This window comes from Lutjanus erythropterus, chromosome 18 (genome assembly GCF_056507025.1).
Source record: "Lutjanus erythropterus isolate fLutEry1 chromosome 18, fLutEry1.hap2, whole genome shotgun sequence".
NCBI lineage: Eukaryota > Metazoa > Chordata > Actinopteri > Lutjaniformes > Lutjanidae > Lutjanus > Lutjanus erythropterus.
The window spans coordinates 3,165,817-3,184,186 of NC_139334.1; the positions used below are offsets into that span (position 1 = coordinate 3,165,817).

Below are 18,370 nucleotides of genomic sequence, written 5' to 3' on the forward strand. Positions count from 1 at the left end.
AACAAACTGTGAGGCAGCTGGCTTTTAATCTATCAAAAAAAAAGAAACATTACATTCACATTAACATTACATTAAGGGGTCTCCTACAATAACCGAAGAAAACCATAAGTGATGTTCTCTAATGATCAAACATCACTAATGCATCAAATCACAGGTTGGTGATGCACGCATTCAGTTTGCAAATGTGAAAATAATAACATCCGCAGCAAATGGAAAGCAGATGGGTCCTCACATTACTTAACTGAAGATGCTGTAAGACCACTGGCACTGATAAACGTTTTCATATCAGCTCCCTCCTGGATAGCCAACGCTGAATGTAAATTTACATTTTATCAGTTTACATTTAGCTAATCTTTAAATTACCGGGCCTATGTCTTAATTAATCTATTATGTATACCATCAATTAAAGTAATGGCCTTATACTTTGACAGCCCCAAAATATGGTCAGTTTATTGGTTTGTGTTTCCACGACTGTTCATCTCTTAAATGTTTTATTAACTTAAAGTTTGTTTTTTATGGCAGAACAACCCAAAGGTACAGGCAATCAAAGCTATTATATAATTCAACTTTTTTTATTGGTTTTCATAAGGTAATTACTCACTATAAAATAAATACAACATTTCTAATATGGTCATAATAATTATCTACTCAGATTTGAGGGAGCTGCAGGTACGTGGTGCTGGACTGGGGTGGCCCCTGTGAGTGGAGCCTGGTTGTTGACGGTGAGCAGTGGTGGAAGTAAAGTATTCAAGTACTGTACTTAATTACAATTTTGAGGTACATGTACTTTACTAGAATATTTCTATTTAACAGTGTATGTTCCTGTCCCTACTTGCATACTTTATGCTCCCTTTTTACTTTTACAAACTCTTCACTTTGTAAGCCAATATTGTACTTTTTACCCCACTACATAAATTTGACAACATTAGTTAAAAGTTATTTAGCATATTGAGATTATTTATACAAACTATAAATCAACTCATAAATTCTGATGTATTATTCGAGATTAACCTACCTGGCTGTATATAAATAGTTGCCCTTTACCATCTGCAATGTTAGTGATGCACATGAACGCGTCACCAATTAAAATCCAGCATAAAATTTGTATAAGTCCGAAAAGAACAATTCAGTATAATGAGTATTCTTATGTTTGGGAATTTAAGTGTATTTATATGCTAATAATTTGCACGTTTACTTCAAATTTTACTTGTAACGGAGTGTTTTTACTGCTCCTTTAAATATGACCACTTCTTCTGCCACCTGTGGTGAATGAATGCCTTTATGGCTTCACAACAGAAGAGTTTAAAAGGATAATAATTAACGCTGATTCCCACAACCACCTTGTGCCAGCTGGACCGTGACGACAGGCGTGAACCAGCTGTAAAAGTTTATATTTGACAAAGATAAAGTGACGCTTTAGAAATATTATACTTGCCGAATGAAGCACTGGAAACAAAAGTGTATAAGTGTTCTATTAGTGTGTAAATTTGACCAAAAAAAACAAAGGGTAATGTAAAATCGTCTCATTTTCTTACAGAGTTTTGCCTGAAGTACTCACCATAGTTCAGAACGGGGCGTATCGGAATTTGACAGCCGTCTTTACGTAATACGACGTAACGTATTACGTGTTTCAAGATGGCGGCTCGCAGTGTCAGGTCGTGTGTTGTGAAACATAGCTAGTTACTCTCATAGTGACACTATATTAGATATGTTAGGAGAGAAAATGATACGTTTTTATGAATAATATGAACGTAACACTGTTTAAGGACACGGTGCAACGTTAGCGTTTTAATTTACTGATAAATTTAAAGATGGTGGCGAGTACCTCTTGAATGACAGCTGTATGAAACTAGACAAACATTACAGTCAGAGAGAAAATGCTTCCAGCTACATGGTCACGGCTGTCCTGCAGGGTTTTGTCCCGCCGAGGACAGAGGACGCTGAGTCTGTTCTCCAGCTCAGGTACTTCAAACTGGACTAAAGTGGTCTCCGATGCAGAGAAGATCGTCGGATATCCGACCTCCTTCATGAGCCTCCGCTGCCTGCTCAGTGATGAACTCAGTAATGTTGCCATGCACGTCAGGAAGCTGGTCGGGACTCAGCACCCTTTACTCAACACTGCAAGGTAACATTAACATCACCTGCTGGAATGAGCAAGGTTTCTTCTGAGCTTCCACTTTAGGGCTCTCTCCTTCATGCAGTAAATGCCAAACCAAACTCAATTCAACAATCTGGCAAAATAAAACGACCCTGTCTGTGAGTAAAGCTTCAGAAATAGACCATGACCTTTAAAAAGAACACTCAATATATTATTTAAATCACTCTATTTTGACATGATTATAATCCACCAACAGGCACTCAGTTTAAATAAAATTACAACCCTTCGTTTCATATATTATTCCAAGAATAAGACTGAATAAGACAAGGGTAACAAACACAATATTACTTGAGATCAAAGTTTATGAGCATAATGTTCCATTAATGTCAGAGTTAACTCTGGTTTGTGGTTCTCATATTCACCTATAAAAATCAATTGATTAGTTGATTGAAGGAAAATTAGTTTCCAATTATTCTGATAATCAATTCAGTCATTTTCAAGCACAAATGTCAATGTTCTTATAAATGAGAGGATTTGCTGATTGTTTCGATAGTAAATGAAGAGTCTTTGGGCTTTGGACTTTTGCTTGGACAATTTAAAGATGTTACTTTGTGCTCTGGAAAAGTGTGATGAGCATTTTTGACATTTTATAGACTAAATGATTAAAATAATCATTAGTTGCAGCCCTGCTCTCATGTATCATCATTTTTACTGATGAGAACTATTCTGCACTGATGATTATGTTCAGATCACTGAGTAGCCAAATAATTCAGAAACAAATGAGATCCAGGGCCAGGGGGTCATTTGACAGCACTCACTTCACTGTTGGTTGATGTTTATTTTGTGTCTCAATAGATCCACACGCAGACACAAACACACTTGACCCCACCTGCAGATGCATTCATCGTAGTATCCTCTTTCACCATTCCATAATCCATAGGCATGTGGGTAAACAAATATTGTTTGCAATCAATAGTTTTTTTCAGTCAAGCGTCAGCCGTTGTCAGTGATTAGGGTCTCTTATGATAGCTATATTATATTATATTAGGGCTGCATGATATGGGAAACGTGACATGATTCATATATGACTCAAAAAAACCTATAATCATGAGGATGTGACATTTGTTGGGGTCTGTAACAAATAAACATCTTTTCTTACATCTGAAGAACAAGATTTGTAGACCTGGGCCTCTCTGCAGCACTGCAGCACTTTTCTGTCATATTTTACCTTTATTAACAAATTGCAGCCCCAGTGATTTGAATGTTGCACTTGGCATTATTTCAGCAATATTTCAATTAATTGTGCATTTTAGTTTAACCTTCACCTAAATGCATTCAATGCACAATGTCATTAAAGCACATAATGAAAACACCCTGGCTCGTAAAGAGCACATAATATGCCCTGACAGTGGAGCATGCTATCTTATTCAAAATGCTAAATTTGGCACTTTTTCTCATGGCCTTCATTAAAAGTAGGTCATTCATGAATGGGCTTTATCACACGAGGTGGAGCATAGCTCAGATCCTGACGTGTCGTTGTTACCTCAGCCACACAAACAGTGACTCACAAGCAGTTACTGTTGTATATGTCTGAAAAAAGTGATGCCATTTTGTTGTTGGAAACCTGCTCCTGGGAATCCTCATCACAACAACTTGACAGCTATCATTTCATAACAGTGCTCTCAGACAGCATTACCATCTATCCCCGTAGTGCTAATCAAATATTATTGTTCCCTTAGCTTTGATTTGTACACCCTAAGTAGATTGGTGAAGCACTTAATTGATCTGACAAACTCGTCCGTTTGGATAGATGGAGTTACTTCAGAACAGAATTGAGGTATTTGAAAGCATTAAGTGTCTTAAAATGGGAAACTAGAAGCAGTTTTGATCTCAACTGAATGAACCAGATGTGTAAAGGTTTTCTGGTTTTCTCTTTTCATTTTCATTTGATTTCATAGACTCGTGCCAATCCAACACTCTGCATCAGTCCAGCACAAGCTATAAACATCCAGCATTTGACTATTGAATGAAAACTACTGTGTGGCGATTTCTTTTAAACAGACAAAAGTGTTGCTTGTATTCCACGTTTCTCACCAAAAATACAATGTGTGTATTCTTGAGTTCTAACAAAAGTTTTGAAAGCATGTCTCTCCTCATTAAACATTAGCCTAGATGATTTTCTTTTAAGTATTTTAAATACAGAATTATTTACATCCATGTTCACCAGCTTGCAGGCTCTTCCTCCCTGCCTCTGCTGGTGCATTGCTGCAATGTTTTGGTGTGTTACCGCCACCTGTTCATCAGTGAAGTAGTGTGGGATCATTGGCAGGACTGTGCACCACGTCATCCGCTTCCATGTGCACCCATATCCACAAACAAAACAGGGACCCACTCATAGACTAACAGCTGCTGCATAGTGCTACCTGAAGCCAAAAACTTCACAGAGAACCTTTAACAAGTACATCTCAAAATGTCATGTGAATGCTCTCCTAGCCACACTGTGTGACCTCCTGTGACTAGAAGTAGCAACACAACACATGATATTAACTACAACCACTTCAATAAGCAACAAGCTTACTAGAAAAAAGTGCCAAGGAAGAAGGAATGAACAAGTGGAAACAAGAAAAACTGCTCACAGTTAAACAGATAATGAACAGTGTGTCTGACTAAACCTGTGACCATCTGCATTCTTCCTGCTAACGCTGGTTTTTATGTTTTTTATGTTTTTTTTAGCCCACATTCACAGAAGTTATATTTACATTTATTTATATTTATAGCAGTTATGTTTGTCTACGATTACAACAGTTATGTTTTAACATTTTTGCCTACATTTACAGCAGTTATGTTTACACTTTTGTCTACATATACACTAGTTATGTTTATATCTACAGCAGTTGTGTTTACATTTTCTTGTCTACATTCATCACAATTATGTTTACATTTACAACAGTGCATGTTGACACTTTTAGTTTAACTAACAACTACAGCAACTCTTATCTTGATCTACCCTTTGTAATTTTGCACAATATTGCAATGTTTGTCCAGCACTTGTGTTTACTTAGTGTAAGTTTCCATATGCAGCAGTTTTAACTATTTAATCAGTTTTTTTTAAAACAAGTTTTAACAGTCTTTGTGCACTGTGCACTGTCTTTGTAATTATTTTGCTCTATCTTAATAAATTGTGCAGGATCTTGCACCAACTTTCGACATTTTTAGGCCCAGTGCGTGACCTAGACTTGTGGAACCCACTGGGACAAACCAAAAACATCTTACATGGTTGCACATGTGCACTTTATGCAGTCCTGTGTAGGTTTATGCAGACTCGTGTAGGTCTGTGTAGTCTTTGCTGGTTCTGTTTTGTCTCAAGTGTTGTTCCATGGTCCAGGAGGAACGTTGTTTCGTTTCACCGTGTGCTAGCTCTTTAGATATGACATTAAAGATAGTCCTCAGTCAAGGAGAGTGATGTCACAAGGGACCCTGGGGAGCATTCAGGAGCATTTGGTCTATGTGGAAATTTAAATGAAAGGGAGCAAAAGCAAAGCCATGAATTGGTTTGTCATTGCAGGAATTCTTCATGTTCAGAAAAAAAGATTGACCAAAGAGACATGACCATGCTTAAACTATGGAAGTGCAACTCTTAATACTTGCACCACCATTCCCAGTTTGCTCAATAAATCTATTTTCTCTGAAGTAAATATGGAGTTGAAGGGAAACACTGTACACTGATTTCTCCTGCAGATGAGGGCAAGAAATTAGACCTTTTACTGTGCGACAGGCAACTCCCTCTGGGTCGTAACCAACTTGATTAGATCTTCCTAAACAGACCATACCAGCCAATTCATTTATTTATATTTGTTTTATATTCAGTATTTTGAAATGTTTACACTAAACCAATAGAGCAACAGTAAAGCCACAATTGTGGAGGAGGAGGAGGAGCTAGAGCAGGTTACATCTTCCAAATATTATCCTGTAACTTTAGGAGTTGCCTGAGATTTCTTATGTTCTATCAAAGAAATCAGGAACTTAGAGAACGAGAAGAGAGAGTCCTCAAACTCAATCCCGCCATGCAGACGGGTGTGTTGGAAACAGGAGCCCAAGGGTGTAATAACCTATACACCTAAATCTGATATGACAATCCATTTGGGTGTTGTAGCAGTGGGGGCGGGGGGTGGTGGGGAGGGTAGGGAGGGAAGCAGACCTCTTGACAGTCTGACTCCTCACTGTCAGCTTGGGTTGGCTGGTTCGTATTTCCCACTGTGTCTCCGCCTTAGACGCGCGGCAGATAAAAATATCCACAATAGCAGACAGGCAGACCCTCGTGGAGTTGGGTTTCGGTTTTTCCTTTCCTTTCATTCTCAAAAACTGCAGCTCAGCTAACTTTGCCCCAAAGTCTGGAGTTACAGCGAGGGGACTGCGGCCCGGGAGAAGAAACTTTACTTGCTTTAAGGACAGTCCTTGAGAGTTTGACTTGTAGTATTTCCTTACTGTTGGCTCACTACTTTTTGAAATCTCAAGTTTTAGCTTTAATATCTTGATCAATAGAATGACCATTAAGATGAGTCCAAAAGGACCAGCCTGCATATTTCAACCACAGTGTGGACATGAATGAATGTTCAAATTGCAGGTCCAGTGTGCAGGATTTACAGGGATTTTTCAACACTATATGCCAGAAATGTAATATAATATGCATAAGTATGTTTTAGGGACACATCTATTGATTATTTTAGACATTCTACCAATTATTTTAATTATTTGAGTAAGTTAATCTTGAGTCACGGATCAGATCATTTTTTAGATCAGCAAAAAAAGGTTAGGATTAAATTAATTTAAAAGTGCATTTGGCTCTGATACAGCAGCCTCTCTGTCTGTAGTCACCACCATAGTGATGGTAAATATAATAAATATAATGTAATAATAATAATAATAATAGTAATAATGTTAGTAATAATGAGCAGTACAGCCTAAACATAGTATACAATATGCTTCTACTGTACTATACTGTATTATAGTATACTAATAAGCCTAGATAATTATACACTAAACGGTAAAGCCGGACTGATAAATTGGCCAACCATTATTATCAGCCTGATCCTGGCCTATCACAGCTATATCGTCCTGTATTGGTATATATTTATATGTACTTATACAAAAACGTTTCTTATAACAGAACACAATGCAGATTGTTTTCATTCATTTGATGTATATTTGATCCCTATTCTTTATTTAAGTTTAATATATGTTTTGTTTTATTTGTGTTTTTTATTTATAGTTATTTCTGTGAAATATCCTGCCTATATTAATCCACATATCTTTGTCATAATTGTTTGGTAACCACATTTGAGCGATCATTGCAAAAAGTTTGTATGTGACAGGAGCATGTTTACCACTGTGATGCATCACTTTTTCTTTTAACACTCAGTCAGTGTTTGGGAACTGAGGACACCAATTGTTGAAGTTTCAAAAGTGAAATTCTTTCTCTTTTTTGCTTGATATAAAACTTACGTTGCTTAACAGTTCAGGGTCTCTGTTGTCGTGTGTCGTGCCTCATAGACAGGTCTGGACTGCAGGCAGGCCAGTCCGGTACCTGAACTCTTTTACTACAAAGCCACGCTGTTGGAACTCGTGCAGAAGGTGTCTTGACATTGTCTTTCTGAAATAAGCAGGTACATCTGTGAAAAAAAACAGTATCGTTACCTTGATGAGCCCCTCGTATCTTCAGAGGGTATTAGTACTGAGTATTGAGGCCACTATGTTGCACCCCCATGTTTCTACAGTGGGACGGGCAAAGCAAACACTGGCTCTAGATACATCCTTTTACGTTTCTCACAAGATTCACGCCCATCGTACAGTAGGTTCTCCTAGGGATGAGAGAGGCAAGGTGTTTGCAGTCTGCAAGTTCACTACTAGACACCACTAAATTCTACACACTTGTCCTTTAAAGATCCTCCTCAGTCTGCAGACATTTTTTTAGACACATCAAAATACTCTCCATGGAATAATTTGTGTCATTTATAGTTTTTCTCAAATCAGCTACAGTGAGCTTTTGAAAATTTCTTAAAATTACATCACAACCAAACTTCTCCCCCTCAGCAGATGAATGTGAAAACAGCCTTCTAGGCTGCACATCCCATACATCATAGTGCAAAGTAACAAAGTAATAATATTCCATCTTGTGGAGGGCTCATTGCTTGGGTGAAATATTGTTTCAATTAAAAATTTAAGTCTCCTTCAAAAACGATCCAAGGCAGACTGTAAGCTTTGTGCAAAATTAAAATGCCTTTGTTTTACATGGCAATATGTATTTAAAATGAAAAGTGTGTTGCAACCAGGTCTTTATCAGGGTCGTTGTCATTGTAGCTTACACATCTACACTGTTTTTCACAAATGGGTTGAGTGGGAGGATGGCTCTTTATCAGTGTGCTGGCCTATTGGTAAACATATAACAATATGTTTGAATGGAGGGGCTCTTTAAAAAGCCATTTATAGGCTTTAGCAGCAAAACTACAGTATATGAGAAGAAGTTAATGAGACTGAATGAAGTTTTGCTTTGAGGCCATAGCAACTCAAGAAATGTTTGCAACTCTAATCTGTTTCAAGATATTAAAAGTAATTGTTGCCAGTGGGCAGCCTTGGCAAACAAAATCATTGTGTTTTCTTGCTTCAACCTCAACTTTCTGATGAAAAGGCCATAAAATTTGATTGCAGATCTCCAACATTAAATATTCCTGATTAAATAAGCAACAATCAAAGTCGAAGCATTCATCTTTAAAGGTACCCTGTGAAGTTTTTGACTGCAAGTAGCCAGAGGATTGGAGTCACATGACTTGACTCAAATGACTCAGATGACACAGTCATAAATTTGATGACTTTTGAGTCGACTTGATAAATTGCTTGCAACTTAACTTGCACTTTAACACCAGTGACTCAGTAACCTCGCTTTGACTTGAGCCTTGTCACCTGAAAGTTCTTGATAGCTTCCCCCAAGCCCAAAGACTGTTATTCAAAAAGTGTGCCTCGAATCAAATCATTTCCCTTTATTTCCTGAATCAGCAGACATTCATTCGTTCTCAGCAAGTCAACACTTAATTCCATACAATCCCCAGACCCACTTTGTTTTGAACCAATCCAACAGCATCCAATGAAGTTGCAGGAGAGAACAAATGCTACATTAATAAGCATCAGTTGGAATAAAATGACACAAAAGATCATTTTGATTGTGTACAGAAACTACAAGGTGGTGAACAAAAAAAACAACTGGGTTGAAAATTACCGACCAGAACACTTCAACATTTTAAGTTGCACAAGTAAAGGTAAGTCAAGCAATTCTTAGCTTAACTGCTAAGTAACTTTGTAAATCAGTGAGGCTGGAAACTTACTGTCACATAATGACTTGTTTAAGACTCGAACCACAAAGTTTGGGACTTGAGAATTTAGTGCAAAGACTAACTTGTAACTTGCAAAACGATGGCTGCGACCTCTGCTAATAGGACTATGGAGCAAATTTATTATGAGTGAGTCCTTGTTTTGTTTGTATTGTGTACATGCAGGAAGGATCACTTGTATGCACATGCTGGTGATGTGATACACAATTCCACCAAATTGTTTTGTATTATTTCAATAACTGACAGGTGATAATACATCCAGAAATGCAGCAATGCATCAGCAAAATTCAGAGAGGAGGAAGATTGTCCGCCTGTAAAACATGAATGTAAGGGATTTATAATTTTATAAAAAGTAGCTTTACAAATGTTTTGTAAGGGAAAAAGTTATTCATCATGTTTTTCAGACACCGAGAATCCACACAATGAATTTTAGTGATTATTGCTGAATATAAAACTGGATATAAACTTTGTTTACGAGAAAATCCCACAGGACACCTTTAATTATTATTTATGAAGTGTTTACCATTCAAACAAATCGGCTCATCTTCTTCTCTGTGGGTGTCGTTCAATCAGATTTGAATGACAGCGTCCTGCAGAACAGAAGCAAACACCCCCACAACTGTCATCAGACTCTGATTAAGATGTTGCTAAATCCTGATTGGTGCACTGAAGGACATGACACCAGGCCTCTCCAACTGAACTGACCCTTGCCCTGTTCAAACCAGTGAGAACAGCATGAAGAGAAGCAGAAATACAAAAAAATCCCTTGACAGAAATAGCTAGTACTGTTTTGATTTTTGCAGAAAATAATTTGTTGGATCTCATTGCTCATAGTAAGAAGTGAGAAAATACGTTTCCAGTGTCTTTAAATCCAACTTAATGTTCAGGCAAGAGGCACATCCCCACACCTACGTGTTGAGGCCTCATTACAGACAGAAATCTTGTTCTTGTCTTAAGTTTTCAAGATAGAAAAATATCTCACCTTACAGAAGCAATTCCTAAACTCATGTCTGTGTCTTAGCCTACCTTAGGCCACATAACTTATCATTAGGAAATCCTAACTAGAGCTGTACTGCACCTGCTAGCACCAAATGCTGCAAAACAGTAAGATGGTACATGGAGAGCTCAGTATTTTCTGAGGTGGTGCATAGTGTAAAAAGTTTGAGAAACACTGTCCTAGACAACAGCTGTCTCACTGTACTTTCTGTAATGGACGAGAAAAGAAGGCGGTCAGTTTTAGCCTTGAGGAATCAGTTTTCTCAGGATTTGAACGGATGTACCATGCTGATCAAATTCAAGTTGTGAGAGTCAAATCCTGGAAGTTGGAATAAGCAGCTGATGACTGTCTAAACATACGATCATAAATCTATAAAGGTACCTGCTGTTTACAGTAGAGACAAATGTATTGCATGGATTCTGTCTTTTGGTAGAGTGCAGGTATCTGGTCACATTCATTCATCCTTTCAATACTTTGGCAAAAAAGAGGAGACAGAAGATCAATATGACAGGACACAGGTGCGATCTTACATTTGCATGCATTAATTCCAGCCCCTGCATGCGGCGGCTAAAGTTCCTGAATTCCTGCGCTGCAGTTGCGGAGCAGAAGGCGTGGTGACCTGTTCACAACCCTTTAAAATGACAGCAGCCCATTTCTCTCTTTCCCTTCTCCCCCTCTCTCTCCCTCCCCGTAGCCCTCACTATCTCTCTTTTTCCACATCATCCGTGCCCCACCCCTTTGCGGGAGGGCGGTTGTGATTGATTGATGTATGCTGGTGTGGATAGTGACATAAATATTAATCATCTGCCACCCTCAGGCCACTGGCTCATACCCGGACTCCCCAAGAGGAGCTTCATAATTTTTGCTCATAGCCGTTTTCTATTCAGCGGGTGATGCGTCTGCGTTCATGAGTGCGCCAGGCGAATCCCTATTTTCCACTTGAGCCAAAATTTAGAGTGACCATAAATACATCTCATGAGCTGCGATGTAGGACAGCCCAACATAATGTCAGCTGTATCATAAATTTTTTTTTGGAAAAGCGGTGTGAGGTGTTTTATGTGTTTTTGGGAAGGAACAGAGCTCTGGGTTATGTGTGTTTTTTTTTTCTTTTCAGCACCAGAAAGCTGTGAATCACTAATGTGTTTCTTCTGTCATCTTTTTCTCGCATTCTCATTTCTGTCTGGCCTCTGTTCCCTCCATCTCCCTCCGTCTCCTCCCTCTCTTCATGCTTTATCTCTCGCATCCACTCTCTGTCTCGGGTTCCTCCACCTCCCCCTGTGGTGCAGGGGTGGGTCAGAGTGGGTGGGGGGGCTCGGGGCTGGCGGTGGGGCTGGTGAGGCCGGTGTCTGGGCATCGAGCGGAGGGGGGCGTGGCCGCTTGTCTGCCTCGGAGCCCCTAACGAGAGCGTGATTCATGGCACAAGGGGCTCCCATAGGGACAGGATTAGAGGTGCTCTGTCTAACCGCTCCCCAGAGAGAGTAAAAAGATATTTAATCTGCCCACCACGCAGGCAGATACCACTGCGCACTGTGTGTGTCTTTGTGTGTGTGTGTGTGTGTGTGTTTCTGTGAACGTGTCAGAAGGTTGTTGGCTGTGGGCGGGAGCACCCCCCCCCCCCACACACACACACACACCCCTCACCCTCCAAGCCCAAAAGAAACATACAGTCCTGCAGTCAAATCTGATCAATTATATTACTGTTATTTTTTTCCATACTGTAACATTTTGTAGAACAATTTGCATATGTCATCAAGTCACAGTGTTTGTTTATTGTATGGTTCATTCTTTATCCAACAGAATTGAACTGGTCTATAATAAATTGCCACAACCTGAAGATCAAATAGCATCAACACCAATATCAGGGCTAAACAACTGGTATGTCTAACATGTTTTAAAATGCTCTGTGCTTTGAATGATCATTTTCTTTTTTTCCTTTTTGTATCTTGATATTCTTTAATTCATCAAAGTCACACGGCAATGCAAAGAAACTAAACGATCAAGGCAGCAGTAGACCAGCGACTCCCATGTTCTGCGAGGTAAAATGACTGTTTTTGCAAAAGGAGTCTGGTTGAGAGAGAGAAAGTGATATTTGGCTTATATAAGCTTGATTAGTATCATTGGTAACATCTGTGTTTACCTCACTATTTCATGTTAAAATGGCTGTAAAGAAAAAGGTCTGTCATAATGTGAACTGACTAATTCAGTTGCATATTATTTGTTAAACACTATTATAACCAACCATGAGGAACAGCATATTGGGCAATGTCTACTGAACTGGCATCTGATAATGTCCTCTGTTTAAACTACATTGTTTCAGCTGTGCTTACTGGCTGTTTTCAAGCCTTTACTGGTCCTCAAACATAGCTCATTAAAACAGGGTGAAGTGTGGCAGTGAGAGCAGGTGCAACTGGAACCAGTCTCTCAGAACGGAGCAGGCTATCAGGAAAGATGTAAAAAAAAAAAGCAAAAACAAAACATATAAATGCTACGCGTTGGCAATGTTTAAAAAATCCTTTGCTGTTTACCACCGTGGCATTTTGAAAATGGTGACACCGCAGCAAACTACAAAGAAAAGCTTTTTGCCTGAATAAATGACAAGCTTTTGACGTTTGTCTGCTTTTATTTTAATCTGCTAATGGTGTTTCTTTGCAGGGGCTTTGTCTACGACAGCAAGAACAACCTTCAGATGAGGGGACTTATCGTACTGCTCTTGTCGAAAGCGGCAGGGCCGAGCCACGCAGCCTCCGATCTCCTGCCTCAGGACATGGTCAGCGGCATCTACCCCAGGTAAAACACCTGAAGTTACTAACAGCGAGTTAGGGGTTTGCATAATTTTACATTGGTTAGAGCAAAGGCACGATCTGCCCTGCTCTGCGTCTGATTGGCTTGAGTGTGAAACATTTATGGTGAAGATGCATTTATAGCAAAATTGTCAGGTGTATTTAGTATCATTATGTGAGACATGGTAAAGTGACAAACCAGGAGCGGCCGCTGATGACCTTAGAGGTCAAAATTGAGTAGCTAGCTAATGTTAGCTATTGTTAGCTATAGGCCTAGTTAACGTTGAACAATGTGAGGCTCAAATCTCACTGTATCGACCCTGTTTGTTTTGGTTTACTCTGATTAATTTCTCAATTTAAATGTCACTCGTGGTGTTACAATAAGCTGAATCAAAGTTCACTGTAAATGCAATAATTCTATTGACCCTTTTTGTCGTCATTAATGTATATATCACCCTTGAACTTTGGTTTGATTTTTATCAGAATAATATTTTTAAAAAGTCAACACATCCTCATACCTAAAAGTTAAATATGTCATGTGACAGAGGTGATATTACTCATGTGATAGAAGTGACACAACAAAAGTCACGTACATGACAAAACCAAAGTAACTTAAAACTTAAATTTATTCTGTTGACTCTGTTTCACAAAGGACTCCAGCCTCAGTCTTTTGGGTGCTAGTCCTGTGTTTGTTTGAGCCATGCCTCCATCCCACCTCCTCCAAATGCAGACTTTCTTGCTTCTCTTAAAGCAATAATGATTAATCTTAAGTGCAAACATGGTGTTTTGAAGACTTGCTGCTGTATTCTCAGAATAGCAAGTTTTAGACCTCCCTAGTAGTGTGGTGTTTGTTCAGTACAATTGGATGAACAAAGTTTCACACTCGAGCCAGTAAGATGAAGAGTAGGGTGGGTCATGCCTTTGCCATCCTGGGGAAAAAAAATGCATGCATGCATCTGTTACACTTGCTGAACACTTCTGCTTGTTTGACTTTACAGCTTTAGATGGTGCAAGTATTAACTGATGAATCTTTCTTCTATGCAGAAAATTCCCCAAAGCCTGGCTAACTGTGAAAAATGTAATTGGTTGCTGTTGCCTTTGTGGTAACTAGAGAGCTAATTGGCAAAACATTGCATAAAAGATATTATGCCCTTGAGGATTTTCTTGAATGATCTACCGACCTTAATCACAGTCACAGAGCTTCGACTTAGGAATTACAGCCAAATCTTACCACGACTACTTTCCACTGAGCAAATTCTTTGGTTCAATACATTAAAGCCAAGCTGGTAATTCAAATCCACAGCTATTGGTTCGCATATGTAACACTAGCAGATGATCTTTCTGGCTTTCACATATTTCCATTCTCATGTATGTGCTGCTTGCAAGAAAACCTTGGGCAGTAAACATGTGTAACATTGCACTGTAGAGTCATAAATGTGCATGGCAAGCAGACCAAGAAAGGCGATGCCACTTTTGTCCCTGTTACATGGCTACTGAAGGATAAATAGTGAAATAAAACCCTTGTGTCAGGTAATTCTATCTTGTCCTCTGTGGTTATCGTCCATATCAATTCCTGTAAATAAAGCACTACATCATCTCGCAAATATGATGGGATGTGGGGGCAACACAGCCACAGTTACAAGATGAGATGAGTTTTATTTTATTTGGCTATATCTCGATTGTGACTTATTGGAAAAAAAACTTGAAGTTCCTTTAGCAGCCTCCTTTGTGGCCACCCTGCAGTTTCCTGCTTTGCATTACAATTGCCAAACAGTTGCATAATAAGGACATGTACTGGACTAAAACCTGGCAGTTTGTTATGTTTTCATTAGTTTATGATAATTTGAAAATAAGATTTATTGTGTTTTCCTTACCTTAGATGAGCCTTTAATTTCTACAGAGGGCGCCAGTCCTATTCCCTGGAGTCTGCCATGTACCATGTACTGTCATTTTTTGACAGTATTCCACGGCAGACAAACCAAACACTGGCTCTAGATAGAGCTATTCACTAGATGCCACTAAATCATACACACTGGTCCTTTATCTGTCTGTTAAGTTACAAAATTACCACAAAGCAACCGTCATTCAACGGCATCCAAACAGCACTTTCACCCAATTAATGTAAGATCCTGCAAAAGAATCTAAAATACATCACCCTGAAGGTATGATCCTTATTGGGGCTTTTCTGAATATGATATGTGCATCTATTGCAGTTTGTAGCCATGATTGCTGCATGGCTCGGCAGACGTGTCAATGGGTGTTGTTTTGGTTGAGTTTGAAAACTTTAGGATGGATTACTATGACATTTTGTACAGCAATTCATGATGCCCAGAGGAAGAATTCGTCATGTTCTCCTGAGTTTTTGATCTAGTGCCACCAACCGATCAAAATGTTCTCTTATCCAATGAAATATCTCTATATCTGCTAGACAGATAAAAACAGAGGCACAAAATGTTCCCTGACTTTTCCTCTAGTGCCACCAGCAGGTTAACATGAGTTGTTTTGAGTGAAATGTCTGAATGTCTTAACTCTTATTGAGTGGGTTACAGGGCACTAGACTAACTTTTTTTTCCACTGGTTACACTCCCTGCTGAAATTTTAAGGAGCACCAGCATAAAATTCAGGAACACCACTTAAATCAGCACGCCACATTGCCCAAGACAAAATTCTTCAAAGCAGCCCTCCTACCTGACTTGTAAACCATTTGCCATTCCCACGCAGTCACACCTGACACTCCAGTGTTCCCACTGCAGTCCTCCTTCTTTTCAGTGTGCTTCAGTCTAAAGAATAAAGAAGTCTAAAGTTCTGTATCGAAATGCATGTTCATGCGTGACGTGGTTATGTTTCTGTTGCACATTGGTGTTTTTCATACATAATAAATAGCTGTATTTTACTGTCACATTTGCAGGCACAAAGTCAGAGAGCAGGCCTGGAAGTGGCCTCAAGCAAGCCAGACACAGAAAGGGCCTCCCTTTCCCACCAGATTAGCTCTGGTTCTTGAACTGGTTCCATTCAAGATCCTTGGAACCGTGGGGCTAACAAATGAACCCGCCCACATTTCCACCAGTTTTGAGGGGAACATTGTTATTATGAACGTCATCAACAAATAACCTGTAGAATATGACACACCCACTGTAGTTCACATGGAAAACCTGCTATATTTGGGTTCCAGCTGGGAACCAAATTTTCGGTTTCAGAACCATTTTATTTTTGGTGTAAACGCTCTGAGCAGTTTAAAATTAGGTGACTGAATTGGAACAGGGCCGGTTCCATGTTGGTGGAAACAGAGATGCACTGACCAGCTAACGTTAGCCTAGCAAGACAGACAGACAGACTAGAGAGAAATGCACTTTAAGGTAGCAGGCACATCAACTTAACAACGTTGTTATTTGCTGATTGATTTGCTGACGATAATTTCACGTAACCCTTGAAATTGAAGTAAATATTGATTGACAACTGTTTTGACACGAGGGGGAGGCGGCACATTGTGTAATGAGCATGTAGGGCCGGCTCTACACACACACACATACGCCAATTCTCGCTGCTGCCGCATGATATACGAGGATGATTTTAAAAAGCAATTGCAAGTATTTGGAGTCGTAAAATTTAGCCACACTGTCTCCAAAAATCATGGCAAAATGTGACTAAATGGATGCAGTCTGGGTTACTGTGTAATTTTGTAGATATTTAGAGTCCGTGTGAACTCTTATCCTGTGCTGTCAATTAGGACAAGATTTAATTTTGTTCCATACTTTGGTTTATGAGTGAACAGTTGGAAAACTGTTCTTCCCATCATCCTCAGCGGTACTTTGTGTTAACTACTAGGTGGCATGTTAGAGAATTTGCGTGCTAACATATTTACAGCATAACTTCTGTTGGCAGCAAAACATTTTCCATTAATTACAATTCATTTCCTGTGTGTTTTTTCAATTCTGACACCACTCTCTAATTATTATACTTCATTAAACAAGACTTTTAAATATAAAAAACAATTTTTGGCTCTCAAATTTGAACTAGAGAGTTCTTAACAGGAAGCATTACAGCCTCATAGAGTCTCTTCAGTTTTGTTACATCAATTAAAGAAAATTATGAAATTTTTGGAAAGATGTATATAGAACAAACTACTACTGATGTATTTACACATATTTAAATGTAAATAGTTAAATGTGGTGTTAATGTACTGCTGTTAAAAGGCTTCAGGTAGCACCCCGAGGTCCTCTCTGGCTCTCTCATACACATTGACTACCAGCTTGCAGCTCACAACAGGGATGTGGGTGTGTGCCAAGTGGTTTCCAGAAGTGACTGCTGTGTTTGGCGTGGCTGTGCACTGGGTGCCTGAAAGGCTTCTTTCTTACTGCTGGCTGGCACAAGGCATGTGTGTGTAGAGGAGCCGTCCGTGTCTGTGCAGAAACATCCTAATATTAGAACTAATTGGAATAACCTGGGAGCCGCATGGAAGCGACGAGCCCGCTCCCTCTCAGGCTGCGAGGCCGTGCCACGCCGCCAGGTTGTGTGGAGTTATTACACGCTCACCTTGTGTCACAACCTGGCGCTCACATCGCTGCGACACTGGATCACTGAATCTAACGTGCAGCATTCCCTCACATGTGTGATGGATAATCCAAACCCAAAAACACACACACACACACAGCATGACTTGATCACCTCATTTGCACTATCTTGCTCTCCCTTTCTCTTCCCCCACCTCTCCTGGGCTCATTAGCACCTCTGATGGAAGAGATGGAAGGATGGAGGGAGTTGGGGTGGGGCGGGTTTGGAGGGGTGATTGAAACCTCCGGGGGATGGTCTCCTCCCTCCTGACAGGCAGCATTTGTAAAACATTTCCCACTCTGCTGCCTGACACTGATGATTCACCAGAGCACCACCATGATAGATAGATAGATAGATAGATAGATAGATAGATAGATAGATAGATAGATAGATAGATAGACAGACAGACAGACAGACAGACAGACAGACAGACAGATAGATAGATAGATGCATGGATAGACAGATAGAGAGACAGACAGACAGACAGATGGATAGATGGAGAGATGGAGAGAATCACACATTCACAGATACTTGTACACACCACACCTCTTAATTCTTTGTG

At 39.5% G+C, this 18,370-nt stretch overlaps 1 protein-coding gene across 1 annotated transcript in view; it reads left to right on the plus strand.

The window, feature by feature from the left end:
- Positions 1-1,618: 1,618 nt before the first annotated feature.
- pdss2 (prenyl (decaprenyl) diphosphate synthase, subunit 2) overlaps positions 1,619-18,370 on the plus strand; it is a 37,612-nt gene continuing 20,860 nt past the window's right edge. The window contains exons 1-2 of the mRNA XM_084742919.1: positions 1,619-2,125; positions 13,130-13,264. Of these exons, the coding sequence (XP_084599045.1) occupies positions 1,878-2,125; positions 13,130-13,264 (383 nt within the window). The 5' untranslated portion in view covers positions 1,619-1,877. The remainder of the gene's footprint in view (positions 2,126-13,129; positions 13,265-18,370) is intronic.